The sequence below is a fragment of the Budorcas taxicolor genome, chromosome 2, assembly GCF_023091745.1.
Source record: "Budorcas taxicolor isolate Tak-1 chromosome 2, Takin1.1, whole genome shotgun sequence".
Taxonomy (NCBI): domain Eukaryota; kingdom Metazoa; phylum Chordata; class Mammalia; order Artiodactyla; family Bovidae; genus Budorcas; species Budorcas taxicolor.
The window spans coordinates 170,350,367-170,366,251 of NC_068911.1; the positions used below are offsets into that span (position 1 = coordinate 170,350,367).

At 45.7% G+C, this 15,885-nt stretch overlaps 1 protein-coding gene across 7 annotated transcripts in view; it reads right to left on the bottom strand.

Annotated features, from left to right (window-relative positions):
• The window catches only part of WDTC1 (WD and tetratricopeptide repeats 1), a 62,834-nt gene that overhangs the window by 10,696 nt on the left and 36,253 nt on the right, over positions 1-15,885 (bottom strand). For 4 of the 7 annotated variants that reach the window (XR_008200996.1, XM_052657122.1, XM_052657098.1 and 1 more), the window contains exons 4-9: positions 7,948-7,994; positions 7,406-7,517; positions 4,562-4,752; positions 2,334-2,516; positions 1,541-1,635; positions 1,048-1,163 (exon numbers count right to left, since the gene is read on the bottom strand). Coding sequence is in view for 6 of the 7 variants with exons in the window: in XM_052657122.1 (XP_052513082.1) it covers positions 1,048-1,163; positions 1,541-1,635; positions 2,334-2,516; positions 4,562-4,752; positions 7,406-7,517; positions 7,948-7,994 (744 nt within the window). In the remaining variant the exon portion in view is untranslated. The remainder of the gene's footprint in view (positions 1-1,047; positions 1,164-1,540; positions 1,636-2,333; positions 2,517-4,561; positions 4,753-7,405; positions 7,518-7,947; positions 7,995-15,885) is intronic. The other 3 variants (XM_052657129.1, XM_052657114.1, XM_052657145.1) reach the window with 1 other exon arrangement.

The window sequence follows — 15,885 nt, forward strand, 5'->3', positions numbered from 1 at the left end:
AGAAGAGAAGCAATTTGCCCAAATAACATTGCTAGTTACTTCCCTCAGTAAATATTACCTATTATTACTTACCATGTATTGAATCCTTACTTTGCTCCTCTGTTAAGTGTTTTATGACTTTTCTCATTTCATCTTAGAAATGAGTACCACAAAATGAGTACCATCTTTAGTACCACAAAAAGGTACTATTATCAGCCACCTTTCCAGAAGAAGAAATGTCGGCTCAGAGTTTAATTAATTTATCCAGGGCCATAAAAGCAGCAAGTGGCACAGCCAGCACCTAAAACCAAGTCTATTTGGCTCCAAACCACTCTGCTAGACTGTCTCTCCCACTTATCCTTACACCACCTTTAAGCTCAGGGGACGGCTCAGCAATCTGGATCCAGAGCCCTCTTCTGAACTCGGGGGCTCACTCAGTCTCCTGTATCACATCCCATTTCTCCTGTATCACACCTTGCCTTTAAATGTCATCAATGGTTTGTTTCACTTGCCATGTCTCTCCTGTCAGCCTAGCATGGATCATATTTTGCACCTGTCTCCCTCATGTTCATGCTAATGCTACTCCCAGAGTAAGTACTCAGTGAGTGTTTGCAGAGTAAATTAATTTATGCAAGGCTTATTAAACAACCTGACCGAGAACAACAGAAGGTTTAGCAACCGGTCATTATCAAAGAAGACTTCCCAAAACTGGTCCTGAACAGAACCCCGGCTGCATGCTCTGAGCCACAGGATTTCCTCCTAGGAAAGCAGCAGATGAGGAAACCAAGGTTCAGGAAAATGAAGAGAGGTGTTCAAAGTCTCAGCACACAGCTCATAAATAAAAGGCCAGTGACTAAAGACAGGTCTGTCAGTTCTAAAGCTTACACTCAAGAGCAGGGTACTTCTCTGGGAATTCCAGTGGTGCCACGGCATTTCGGTATTTCACAGTAACGCCATTTACAGTGAGGCTTCTTGTCTGCCTCATGGAAGTGGATGTGGCGGGCACAGCCCTGGCTGCCGGATATGGGGGCGGGGGTGGGGGGTGCCGCCTCGGGAGGCCAGCCGTACCTGCTCGCCCCCCATGTTGACCAGCAGCTCTGTGCCATTGGGGCTGAAGGTGACATACGTGGCAACCAGCACTCTCAGACGGTTGTTGTAGTCAGGCAGCTTCACTGGCAGGTGACCTGCAGAGAGCAGAGGTACCCGCGTGGGAGGCTTCTGGTCCCTCCCCAAAGGGGCAGGGAGTTGTGAGAAGTCAGCCTTCCCAGTGACCAGTCATCTTCCCCAGAAAAGCAGCTCTAAGTGTTGAGCCCTTACTGTATGAAGTGGGCCAACTGTTAAACACTATCTCACTGAGTCATCATAATCCCATTTTACAGAAAAGAAACTAAGATTCCTCCAGGGTGAGAAATTTGCCAAAGGTCACGTAAGAGCTGGTGGATGGTAACCAGGATTAAATGCAGGTCTGTCTGACTCTCGGTCACCACTGCCTCCCTGCACTGCTCTGGAGACAATCAGCACCCCACCAAGAGTTTAGGGCCAGAGTTGGGCTGAGCCCTACCTGCTACATAATACTGGGCTGCGCCATCTGGGAGGGGCTTCTGCCGGTCACAGAAGGTGTGTACACCTGCTGAAGGGCTCTGCTTCATGCTTTTTCTGGTGGCAAGGCAAACAAAATAGGTTATAATGCCGATCAGGACTCCTGGCTGGACCACACTTCCTCGGGAAAAACCTGTTTGTGTCCCTGGAGAGATATGGGAAGAGGTACCTTTTTTCCTTACCTGAGCACCCCCAAAAGTCAACCAACTAGAGAGCTATGGACACACCCATCGCAGTGGCCCTGCCTACCTGTCTTTGATTCGTGGCTACCCTATTACTCCCATTTTATAGATGAGGAAGCTAAAGCTTGTGGCCTACTCTAAGTCATGTAGTGTGTGAAGAGTAACAACAGTCATCCAAATCCACAAATGAAAGTAATGCAGGCCAGCCCAGGAGTCCAATGAAAACCCAGACTGGCGGGCCGCGCAGGTCTGGGACTTCTCTGGAGGTTCTGAGTATACTTTTTTTTTTTTTTAAAAAGAATAAAGTAAAATTGCATGTACAAATATAGGAGTTTACATGTATAAGATGGTAACTATGTACACTACGTATGCACAGAAGCTATTACACACCGGGATTTCTTTCAGGTAATGGAGTAAAAGTAATTTCTTTAATACACTTCTCATAAGAACAAGCACGGATTGAATTATTTTTAAAAAAATCACAGAATGAAAAAACCCCCCCTCAAAGAGAAGAGGGCCTGGCAATGAGGGTAAGGGGCAGCAGGTTCTCAGGGACTTGCCGCATATTCCTACCTGTGGTTGTGGATCATGCGGATGTCGTAGAGCCTCACAAAGGGCCCGCTGGCCCCCACGGCCAGGCAGTTGTTGTCCTGGGGGTTGACGGTGAGGCACTTGGCCTCCACCAGCTGGCCACAGTACTCTGTCAGGTCGATCAGCACCTCCGAGTGTTTGCTGTTCTCCCGAAGGTCATACTGGCTGTGAGAGAGGACACAGCGGGTTGAGGGTTGCGTCCGTGGGCAGAGGGCAGGGGAGAAGCCAAGGCCTGGAGCGCAAAAGAACCGGGAGGGGTTCTGGATCTGTTTGTAAGTAGAATGTCAAAAACTACTCCCGTATCTTGAGTGCCCTGAATGCCAAGTAGTAGGCTTCTCATACATTCTTTTTATTCTAACAGAACTCCCTAAGGTAGATACTACTGAACCCTTTTATTTATTTTTTAACAGATATCAATATTATTGCCACTAAGTACTATTACTACTGAGTACTAACACTTCATGAGACATTGCTTGGTGTCCAGTATTGTTCCCAAGTGTTACACAGGTATTATCTAATTAAATTCTCACACTATCCCTAGGTACCACTAGAAGTTAAAAGAAGTTCAATAACTTGCCTGGATGACACCGCAGTAAGTGCAGTGCTGGGATGGTGCAGAGCTGGGAGGACTGCGTTTTAACCACTATGCTCTGCTCCTTGATTCTAATTCTTAATTCTATTCTTAACCTAGTTTCTTGTAGGAAACAAAAGAAGTACAGAGGTGAAAGAAAAGACAATCTGGAGATCACCTACGAGCTTCCCAGAAACGCCAACTCCCAGAACAAGCCCGAGTCCCATCCAGATGGTAAAGAGAAAGTGAAAGTCACTCAGTCATGTCCAACTCTTTGGGACTCCAAGGACTGTAGCCTACCAGGCTCCTCTGTCCATGGAATTCTCCAGGCCAGAATACTGGGGTGGGGAGCCGGTCCCTTCTCCAGGGGATCTTCCTAAAGCAGGGATCAAACCCGGGTCTCCTGCATTGCAGACAGATTCTTCGCCATCTGAGCCAATGGTAAAGGTCAGGCCAAAACACCCACCCAGCACGAGCACACTTTACCGGGGATCTGTTTTGCTTCTAGGGCGCAGGCACATCCAGAAAGTGGCAGGGGCATCACCCCTGTGCTCACCCACCTCCGCCTAAACACCTGCAATAATCTCTTCATCGTTTGCTTATCTTTCTCAGCATCCTCACAGATTGCTCTTCCTGAAATACTGTTTTTGTTATAGATGAGGAAACTGAGGTCTGAGGCTGAAGTGACTTGCCTGGACACGAGTGACAGAGGTAGGACTTGACTTGGTCTGAGTCCTCGTTCCTCCATGACTTAGATACCCCTCGTCCTTTGTGGAAAGGAAAAGGGCACAAAGCCCCATGGGGTCTCAAGGGAGGCAGTTTGGGCAGATTGTAGAGATAGGGGAAAGTTCTCAGGTTATATCTGAAGAAAGGAGTTAGGAAAGGCAATGAGGCCATTTTACGAACAAGGGAAGCAGAGGCAGAGGCGTGATGATGCAGGTCAGTGGAAAGGGGGAGAGGCCACTTAACTATTTCTGGCTGCGGTCCCCTTCCCAAGAATATGCCCACTGGCTGACTGTTCAAGGCAAATGGATCATGTGCCTCTGTGTGCCAGGCACTGTGCTGGGCTCTAGGGACACAACCCAGGACAGGACAGACAAAAATGCTGGCAGTTCACTACTCAGTGAGGGACACAGACAAAAGAGTGGACCAGCAAATAAATGACTCCAGATGGTGACTAGAGCTATAGAGGATACAGTGAGGGCACGGAGACAAAAACAACGGCGGAAGGTCTGTGGCAGCGGGCGGCCAGGGAAGGCGCTTCTCAGGAGGTGGCTCTTTGGCAGTCTCCCTGGGGTGAGGAGAGCTGACAGAGAGCTGGGACTGAGAAAACCAGGTTAGGGGCAGCAAGGGCGAAAGCCAGAGGAGGCAGACTGTGTGTGCGAGGCGGCGAGAAAGCCAGTGCGCTTGTGTAGCTCAGGAGAGGGCAAGAAGTGAGGAAGGCAAAGAACAGAGTCAGCAAGTGTTCCCACTCTATCTGTGCCCTGATCACTGTGCTGGGCAGACCAATGAGGCTGGACCTCTGTTGGAGGGAAGGAGCCAGGTCTGTGGAAGGAAGCAGGAGCGCAGAGGGGAGGGGGCACCACGTGCAGCAGGAGCAGGGGAGGCCCAGGCTGCACGCCCTGCCTCAGAGCCTCACCGGATAAGCCCGTCCTCAGCAGCGCTCCAGAACGTGTTGGGCCACATGGGCGCCGTGGCGATGCGTTTCACCCGGTTCGTGTGGTCTCCAAACATGTGGATCGTCTCCTTCACTGTCAGGTCGTGGACATGCACCTTGGAGTCAGCTGCCCCTGTGATCAAGATGCGGTCCCCAGCGTGAGGCAGGAACTGCTTGGGAGAGATTGAAGAAGAGGTTGGCAGATGGTGGGGGTGGGCCATGGAAGGAGACTAGCCTGCACGTTAGCATCTTTCCCCCCTCTCCATAGCAGATGAGAAAAGGAGCCCATCCAAGCCAATCCACCAAGAGAACTTTGGATCTTGAGCATCAGCCTGTAGGCCTAACAGTCAAAAGCAGGGTGTACACCTTTATTTTCCAGAGTGGTCCTGACCCACGCCAAGCTGGACTATCTAAGGAACTCTCTTCTTCTGATTCTTCCCCAGGCCAAGAGCTGAATGGATGATAATCACATTGTTACCATTTATTAAGCATTTACCAGTGCTAGACATTGAGTACGTGATTTATCTTATTAATATAATATAAAAATCTCACTAAAATTGAGGTTTGGCACTAGCATTAAGCAGGACTGGGTTCAAATTCAAGTCTGTCTGACTCCTAGATGCTTCATGATGACTATTTAATAACCTGGGGGTTAAGTAATAAATTAGTCTTAAAACACAAGTCCCTCAGTGTTTTAAGAGAGTGGGTGTTTTAAATTGGTTCAAATACTTCTAGAGAACAATCAGGCAACAGGTAACAGATAAAAACTATTTCTATCTTTTGACCCAAAGCTACCACTTCTGGGAAGTAATTCTAAAAGAAAAACAGGACCTGTGCAAAGATGCTCCAAGTAGCACTCCTTATAAGGGCAGTGCTGGAAATGGCTCAGACCTCAGACCTTGGGGAAGGGCTGAGCATCAGAAGGCTACCACTCTATGCGGCCATCATTCAGAAGGACAATCCTATCATTCCAATGAAGCTGAGAAAAAAAGGGTCCAGATCACATATGGCAAGGACAAAACAGCCACAAACATAATTTTGATTAATACTAAAATTTTGTCTAAAAATACTAAAGTCCCACCTGGCTTGAGCTAAAACTTCACTCTTTCCACATCCACTTCTCTGATAGCTCACCAGCATAAGGGCTAGATGAAAGATGGAATTTGATCATTTTTAGGGACAACTAGTGATCTTTAACCCTGTCTGGAAACAACACACACCCCACTCGCAACAGAAACAGAAGAGCCCTTGGGAAGAGCTTGTGGCTGCTGCCCTACTCGCCCGACATTATAGATGCCACTAGGGGGAGCTCGAGGGTTAAATACATCTGTGGTTTATCACCAGAAGGGAGAGGAACCCTTTTATAATAGAAGAGGAGGCTGAGGGTCTTGCCCAAGGTCTTAGTATTAGGGAATATCAAGGCCACTGTCCAAGTCTGGTCTGTGAACTCGACATTTTGTGTTCTATGATGCCAAAAGGATGGCTTAGGTCCCTTCTTCTGATCTGACCCCACCGATTTAAACTAGACCTAACACTTTTCAGGGGACGAGAGCAGTTTCTAGTCATCATGCGAGAGGTGAATCAGCATTTCTCTGTCATTAAAAATCACAGAAATTAACCTAGGCTTGGTCCTTGGGACAGTAGATGAGAGTCAGAGCTGGGAAAGAAGTTCTGACTAGGGAAATAAGTTGGTTTTGAGCTCTTGAATCTGTCTTCCTCTTCAGGCTTCTTGTAATTGGTCTTGATATTAATCAGGAAAAGATTTCTTGGACGACATACACCATTACAGAATTTCAGAGCTGGAAACGTCCTTAAAGGTCATTTCTTTTAAGTTCCCAGTGAGGAATACCTCAGTGCTGGGACACTGACTACATCCTCAGAAGGCCCATTTTGCCTTTTCCAAATACCTCTAAGTATTAGACAGTTCTTTCCTTCATCAGGCCTACATCTGCTTCTGAAAACTCATAGTCACTAATCTGAGGTCTGTTCTCTGGGACCAAAAGGGACAAGCCTCACGTTACTTCCACATAACAGGTCTCCCGAGGTCTGAAGAGGGGCCTCACCAGTGGCTCAGACAGTAAAGAATCTGCCCACAAGGTGGAAGACCTGGGTTCGATCCCTGGGTCGGGAAGACCCCCTGGAGACGGGAATGGCTACCCATTCCAGTATCCTTGTTTGGAGAATCCCATGGACAGAAGGGGCTGGTGGACTATACAGTTCATGGGGTCGCAAAGAGTTGGACACTTTCACTTTCAGAGGTCTGAAGACATTTGTAAGTCCCCTCTCTCCTCCCCTCCACCAAAAAACAGCAGACTCATTTCCTACAATCACCTGGGCCAGGTGCTTTTTTTTTTTTTAATCAACCATCTCCTTAAACTGTAACATCAACCCTGTGGATTGCTACTTCCCTTTCTAGTTAAATTATTTATTCATGAATTTGAAGGATTTTCCTTAGCTACTTCCTTTTTATAGATGGGTAAACAGGCTCAGAGAGGTCAGGTGATTTGCCCAGCTCACACAGCTTCCAAGAGGCAGATAAGGGAGTCAAACATGGGTCTGCCTGCTATGCTATCAAAGTTCATACTCAGAACCGTACCTTATATCATCACCACTCACATGCGTATACATTCATTTGGAGCTGACCTCTTGGCTCTGAGAGAGGAATTAGCGCATGGAAAAGAGACAGAGAGTTTTAGAAATCACCAGCAGATGCTCAGATCACAAAGATGTCTGTGACCCCCAGGGTAGGTGGGAGACACACACGCAAGCACGGCCACACGCAGCCCAGTCACACCGTTCATCTGCTCTGTGGCTCATCCTGCTCACCTTGACAGAAAAGATATTTGCAGTGTGTCCTGTGTGCATGGAAAGCAGCTTCTTGTGGTGCAGCGGGTCCCACACAATCGTGTGCTGGTCGTCAGAACCAGAGGCCAGCAAGCTGTAAGCAGAGAGAGAGGACAGTTTTGACCTCTCCTCAAGTTCCTCTATCCCATGTTTCCCAGGTGAAAAGGACTTAGGCCACATACAACTTTAAGAACAACAGTATGTGTCACACAATATAAGGTTATCTTATAAACAGTGATTGATTCTCTTTTATTTTGTTCTGAGGATTTCTCATTGTTCCTTAAATGCATTAGCTTATCAAAAAAAGTTTGGAAGGTCATCCAACCTTCCATCTATCTGGGATTCATTATTTAACTGTGTGCTGCTGAAGAATGAAACTTAAGGACACAGCAGAGAGCAGAGGACCCAACTTCTCTTTTGAGTCCACTCTTTTCCTTAGATCTACAAAGAGGAAGGAAAATCCCCTCCTCCCAACCTCCCCAAACCCTCCTCCGGCACCCGTAGGTGCCGGATCTCATACTTACTCTCCTTTCTCGTTCCACTCCAGACAGTTGACACATCCTGAGTGACCCTGGGGGACAAGAAGACAGCCAGTTAGAAGTTCTCCTGGAGAATTCAATGTCAAGAAGTAGAAGTGAACAGATAAAATAGCTTTTCCATCATCAGTGTTTTCTAGGTGTATGTGATTGACCAGGACTGAATCAAAGCACCTTGCAGTTCACAATATGTAATACACTTTCATACGCATAATTCCACTTGATATTGAACTCCTCTGAGCCACAAAGGGAAGATTTTATTGACTTTATTTTGCAGAAAAGTAAACCGAAGTTCAGGTAATAGTGGAAGTGTATCCAAACAAATTTCTGCTTCTACCACTAGAGGGGCATCTATTAACAGTCACTTCAGGGAACAGCCCCTCAGCTGCAGAAAACCTGGACAGAGGAGCCCAACTGACCAAAACGCAGCCAGTTAGCTAGAGGCCTGATCTTTCATTCACCTGGCACACATTTATCCAGCACTCACTGCATGCCAGGTACCGCTCAGGTGCTGGGGGTATAACAAAGTCCCTGGTCTTCTGGAGCTTACTGCAAGCACGTGTAAAGTGAGGTAAATTAAGCACAGGGATGTGAATTGAGAAACATGGAGAAGTGAGGCACTTACTGATGAACGCTGCAGTTGAAAGCATGCACAGAGAGAAGTCACGGCAAAGCTAGAGTTACGAGGAAACAGAAGCCATGAAAAGCAGAAGGTATACAGTGGCAGAAACAAGTCTTACACGAGAGAAGACGAGAACAAGCCACTTCCATTCCTACATGCTGTTCTTTCTTTCCCTCATTCCTAACCGCATCTTGATTTTCACTTCATTATCTGTCCAGCCCAAAATAAGACCATGTATTTCAGGAAGTGCAAGTTCATTGTCCTTTCCACAATGGTGGGTTCAGGAACTTAGATCTAAGCCAGACTGGATATGGCATTCACCCAGACATAGGGACTGGCTCAGAAATGAGCCTGTAACCCCAACTGGATGCAAGGGGGCCAGGAGTTGAGAGCATGTAGAAAAGAAGTTTTCTCATTTTCAAAAAAGAGTCTACAAAAGGGACGCCTTTCTTCCTGTGGATGCTGGGTGTCCTGATGTGACTCCTAGAACTGTGACCACGAGGGTAGCCAGCCTGACAGTGAAATAAACATGGTGAGGAAAGCCCAGCCAAAGGAATCACAGAAAGATGGAGCCAGAATGACCAGAGTAACCCACCCTGATGCCTACCCAACTCCTGGGCTCCAGTCAGGAGCCAGTCTGCTCGTTGCTTTAAGGTCACTTGAGCTGGGCTGTTACTTGTGGCTCAGAGCATCCTGACCAACTCATTCTTCAGGTCTCAGTTCGTGGGCAGGTCCCTCAAGAAGCTGCTCCCATCCCGTAAACCTGGGAAGGAGGCACACCCTCCCTGCGGGCTCCTACTGTCACGCTGTACCACGGTTTTGTGCTGACACGGTTGTCTGTTTTACCACACTGAGCGGGGGAGAGCGGCCTCTGTGACCACGCTCCCTGTATCCCTGAGGCCAGGAACAGTGCCCGGCACGTATCTGCTGCACAGTGAACAAGTGGGTCTGGTGGGCCTCGTGGGAAGACTTGAGAGAATGAACCAACCCCTAACTCTCTCGTCAGCAGAAGCTTTTCCTCTGCTTTTTCCTTCCCTCTCACCCATTGTTCTATAAAAATTCTCATGTGGGTTGAACCTCATGTCTTTGTAGGTTCTGCACTTCAATACATTACTGACACATTCACTCTGTTCAATTTGCTAGACCACTGGGTGACCTGCGGCCTCTCACTTTCCCATGGCACTGGGTTGAAATCCATACACAACTCTGGTCACTCTTCCTGAATCAGATTCATTTCTGTCCTCACCCCTCTCATTTTCCCACCAGGCTTTAAATTACTTGTGCCCAGGGGTCACATCTTCAGCTTGCAATTTCCGAGAGTGCTGAGGGCTTTCAATGTTCATCACTTACCGAGGGCTTACAAAGAGCTAGGCATAGTATCTTGCACCTGTGGTGGGCAGAACAATGGCCCCCTTACAAATGCCCATGCCGTGGTCTTCTGGAACCCATGAATACATTATGATAGATGGCAAAGGGACTCTGCAGATATGATTAAGGTTAAAATCCTTGAGGCAGGGAGATTATCTTTATCCAGGGGAGCCCAATACAATCACAGGAGTCCTTAAAATCAGAGGACCTTTCTTGGCTGCAGAGAGTAGAGAGATGTAAGTGTGAAATGGACTTGACTGACGACTGCCAGTTCTAAAGATGGAAGGTTTCTTCTAGCCAAGAAATGCCAGAAACTGGGAAGTGCAAGAAAACGGATTCTGCTCTACAGCCTCCAGAAGGAACAAAGCCCTGTCAAGACATCAGGCTTGTGAGACCCAGGTCAGACTTCCGACCTACAGAACTAGAAGATAATCCATTTGTGTTGTTTTAAGCCACTAAAAGTTTATGGTAATTTGTTACGGCAGCCATAGGAATTTTACAGCATTCTTCCTCCATTATCTTGTTTAAGAAGCAGGTATCATTACTTATTTCATGGATAAGAAAAACCTCCCTGGAGGTCCAGTGGTTAAGATTCTATACTTCCAACACAGGGGGTGTGGGTTTGATCCCTGTTCAGGGAACTAAGCTGAGCAGTATGACTGAAAAACAAAACAAAACAAAACAAAAAAACAGCTCCCCACCCTCCAAAAAAACCCCTCAAAAAACCCAATACCCAGAGAGGTTAGGTAAACTGCTGCGATTCTGTAATTTATATGTATTTATTGTATGTCAGAAAGACATAGTCTTGATATAGTCTGTCTGGCACAGAAGTCCTAAAAACCCTTGGAATTTTTTTTCCCACTTATTTATTTACTTTACAATATTGTATTGGTTTTGCCATACATTGACATGAATCCGCCATGGATGTACATGTGTTCCCCATCCTGAACCCCCCTCCCACCTCCCTCCCCATCCCCATCCCATCCCTCTGGGTCATCCCAGTGCACCAGCCCCAAGCACCCTGTATCATGCATCGAACCTGGACTGGTAATTTGTTTCACATGTGATAATTTACATGTTTCAATGCCATTCTCCCATATCATCCCACCCTCACCCTCTCCCACAGAGTCCAAAAGACTATTCTATACATCTGTGTCTCTTTTGCTGTTTCTCATACAGGGTTATCATTACCATCTTTCTAAATTCCATATATATGCGTTAGTATACTGTATTGGTGTTTTTCTTTCTGGCTTACTTCACTCTGTATGCTGCTACTGCTAAGTTGCTTCAGTCGTGTCCGACTCTGTGCAACCCCATAGACGGCAGCCCACTAGGCTCCTCCATCCCTGGAATTCTCCAGGCAAGAACACTGGAGTGGGTTGCCATTTTCTTCTCCAGGAATTCTCTAAGTAATAAAAGTGATAAAGATATCGTGATATCCATAACAAACCTCTTTCAACTAACACCAGAGTTTATGTTAATGAAGAGATTTTTGGGAAGCACCTAAGGGTGCAGGCTGGTTACCAGGAGAACCAAACATATGATCGGAGGGTTGGGACTTTCAGTCCCACTTCTCTGACCTTCAGGGAGGGGAGAGGGGCTGGAGGCTGAAGTGATCACCAATGGACGATGATTTAATCAACCAGCCAATGTAATGGGATACACAAAAGGACAGGGTTCAGAGAGCTTCTGTGTTGGTACCCATGGGGATTTGGGAGAGTGGCATGCTGGGAGAGGACATGGAAGCTATGCAGCCCATCCCATGTACCTTGCCCTCTGCACCTCTTTTATCTGGTTGTTTTCTGAATTATATCATTTTATAATAAACCAGTAATCTAGTAAGTAAAATGTTTCTCTGAGTTCTGTGAGTCACTTTAGCAAATTAATTGAAACCAAGGAAAAGGGGTTTGGAACTTATGAAACATTAGTCGCTCAGTCGTGTCTGACTCTTTGTGATCCTGTGGACTGCCAGGTTCCTCTGTTCACAGAATTCTCCAGGCAAGAATACTGGAGTGGATTGCCATTTCCTTCTCCAAGGGATCTTCCTGACTCAGGGATCGAACCCGGGCCTCGTCCATTGCAGTCAGACTCTTTACTGTCTGAGCCACCAGGGAAGCCCCTTGGAACTTCTAATCTACAACTAGTCAAAAGCACGGGTGACAACCTGGATTAGCAATTGGTGTCTGAAGTAGCTGTTGGGGCTGAAGGGCAGCAGGGTTGTTTACAGGACTAAGCTTTTGACTTCCTTGGTGGTCCAGTGGTTAAGGGCTGAGCTCTTAACCTGAGGGATCTGACACTATCTCCAGGTAGACAGTATCAGAATTGAGTTAAATTGTAGGGAACCAGCTGGTACTGGAGAGTTGCTTGGTGGTATAAACCAAACCAACACACACCCACACGCTGGACATGGCTAATGCAGCACAGCTAGCAGTGGTGTCAGGAAGCATTTTAACTCAAGGGCTCGGGCTCGTAAGCACTGTCTGAAAAATGCATGAATGCTTCCAGAATTATTATTTTTGTCCTCAAATTAGTAGCGCATCCAATGTACAGAAGACAGGCCACAGCAGACAAACGTGTTACTTATGACTCATTTTTACACAGAAAAAACAGCTCAGAGACAGGTAAGTTGGAGAAAGTGTAGAGAGAAAGTCCAAATCAGATTCTACAAAAATACAAATTAACTATTGACAAAAGGCATTAATAAAGGGCTCTATAAGTTAGAATATGTGTTTGGGAAGCTAATTTATATAAGGTATGGGGTATTTAAGAGGATTTGTTTTGGCCTTGATAAATAAGCCTGGCTTAGATGAGGTACGTGATCTAGAATTAAGTTGAAGAATACAATGGAAGAAAATATGTCTATGGCATATCAGAATTAAACAGTGGGTAAAAAAGAAGGGAGAAAACCTCAAACTTTAAAGAAATAGAGAGGAGTGGCTGTTTACAGATGGCTCCGAGAGAGGAACAGACATCTGTGTGGCTGGCTCCCTGGAACCCTGGACATGTCCCTACTTACGGTGAGCCTTGCATACCAGGAATAAGGAAGAAACAAACTGCACAGAGAACGAACCTGTAACAAAAGTCCCAGATCTCACTCAGGTTCCAAATTCCAACTTCTTACTTCCTGCTTAACTTGACTAAAGATTGCTTATAATGACTATTTATTATAAATTCCCATAATTGCTAGGCAGCATAGTATACAGGAGGAAAAGGAGGCAAGGAGAAGCATTTTATCACTGACGCTGCTTCGACCTGCAGGTGCATAATGATGCTAAAAAGCAGACACTTAGGTGGTTTTCTTACTGCTTTTAAATTCTTTGCAGACCACACACCCCCTTACAAGCCTGCACTACTGCCCCCAGCTTGGTATGCCACTGCTGGGTAGAATACTAGATAGCAATATACATGACCTTATTGTCACTCCCTTTTTACAGGTAAGACTAAGTCTCAGAGATATTAAATAAGTCACTCAGACTGTAAACACCAGAGTCTGGATAGGAACCCAGGTCCATATGACTCCAAATATTTCTCTGTGCTGAATTACCTCAAATACCACCCTTATTCCCACCCGTATTAAAAAGAGATCTCACTGCTACTATCACCTTAGAAAACTGTCAGTTTGATATAAAGTCAAATTCATATCTACCCTCAGTTCAGTTCAGTTCAGTCACTCAGTCGTGTCTGACTCTTTGCGACCCCATGAATCGCAGCACGCCAGGCCTCCCTGTCCATCACCATCTCCCGGAGTTCGCTCAGACTCACGTCCATTGAGTCTGTGATGCCATCCAGCCATCTCATCCTCGGTCGTCCCCTTCTCCTCCTGCCCCCAATCCCTCCCAGCATCAGAGTCTTTTCCAATGAGGAGTCAACTCTTCTCATGAGGTGGCCAAAGTACTGGAGCTTCAGCTTTAGCATCATTCCTTCCAAAGAAATCCCAGGGCTGAACTCCTTCAGAATGGACTGGTTGGATCTCCTTGCAGTCCAAGGGACTCTCAAGAGTTCTCCAACACCACAGTTCAAAAGCATCAATTCTTTGGCACTCAGCCTTCTTCACAGTCCAACTCTCACATCCATACATGACCACAGGAAAAACCATAGCCTTGACTAGACGGACCTTAGTTGGCAAAGTAATGTCTCTGCTTTTGAATATACTATCTAGGTTGCTCATAACTTTTCTTCCAAGGAGTAAGCGTCTTTTAATTTCATGGCTGCAGTCACCATCTGCAGTGATTTTGGAGCCCAAAAAAATAAAGTCTGACACTGTTTCCACTGTTTCCCCATCTATTTGCCATGAAGTGATGGGACCGGATGCCATGATCTTCGTTTTCTGAATGTTGAGCTTTAAGCCAACTTTTTCACTCTCCTCTTTCACTTTCATCAAGAGGCTTTTTAGCTCCTCTTCACTTTCTGCCATAAGGGTGGTGTCATCTGCATATCTGAGGTTATTGATATTTCTCCCGGCAATCTTGATTCCAGCTTGTGTTTCTTCCAGTCCAGCGTTTCTCATATCTACCCTATGACCCAGCAATTCCATTCCTTAGGTATTTACTCAGGGGAAATGAAGACATTTGTCCACCTAAAGACTGGTATAGGAATATCCCTGCTGCTGCTGCTGCTAAGTTGCTTCAGTCATATCCAACTCTGTGCGACCCGATAGACGGCAGCCCACCAGGGTCCCCCACCCCTGGGATTCTCCAGACAAGAACACTGGAGTGGGCTGCCATTTCCTTCTCCAATGCATGAAAGTGAAAAGTGAAAGTGAAGTCGCTCAGTCGTGTCTGACTCTTAGCGACCCCATGGACTGCAGCCTATGCTTTAATTTTCAAAGTCCCACACTAGAAATAACCCAAACGATCATCAACAGGAGAAGAGATACACAAAATGTAGTGTATTCAAACAGTGTAATCCTACTCAGAAATAAAAAGGAACTACCATAGATACATGAAACCACGTGGATGAAACTGAAAACACATGATGCTAAGCAAAAGAAGCCAAACAGAAAAACATGCATACTGTATAATTCCAGTTTCAGAAAGTGTATGAACAGCCAAAATTAACCTATGGGGAGAAATAAAAAACAAACAAACTAATCTATGGAGACAGAAGCCAAAAAGTGGTTGCTGTGAGAGAGGAGTGTTGACTAGAAAGGGCACCATGGGAACTTCTAGGGTGATGGAAGTATTTTCTGTCTTGTTATGAGTAGTAGTTACTCAAGTGCCAAAACTCATCCAACCTGAGACCTATGTACTTTATTTTTAGGCAAATTATACTTCAATAAAGAGAGGGAAGAAAAAAGGTAATCATAATAATAGTGATAGTAGTAGCTAATACATAATAAGTGCTATCTCACCATCCTCTAGGGACAATATTATGTCCCTTACTTAATGCTGAGTTAAACTTTACAACTGCCTCATGATGGAAATACTACTACTATTCTCATTTTTTTACATGAGAAAAAGGTTAATATCCATATTGCATAAACAGTATAGTAAGAATGTGAAGCCATGTCTGACAGACTCCACAGCTTGGCTCTTAACCATGGTGTCATAGTGCCTTTTTAAATTCCAGGTTATCTCCCTCAAAACTGAAATGTCTGCTATGTGGCTGTAAGTGCTAAGCTTTCATGTATGCCAATTCATTTAAACTTCACAATACATGTTGTTTATTAGCCTTAATGTATTAAGATTACACAGTCGAAAAATAACAGAATGTAGTGAGTCCTAAAGGCAAATAAAACTCAGTTATCTTAAAGGCAGAATGATGTGAGTACACAAACATCTCTGTAAAATCCTTCTGTTGCTTCTTTAACTGAGTTCAATGCTTTCTCAAATTTTAGTATGACTGAAAACTACCTACTAGAGTAGTAAGAGAAACAAGAATAACTAAAACTCATCATACTACGTGTCAGGCCCTGTCCTAACTGCTTCACATAATTA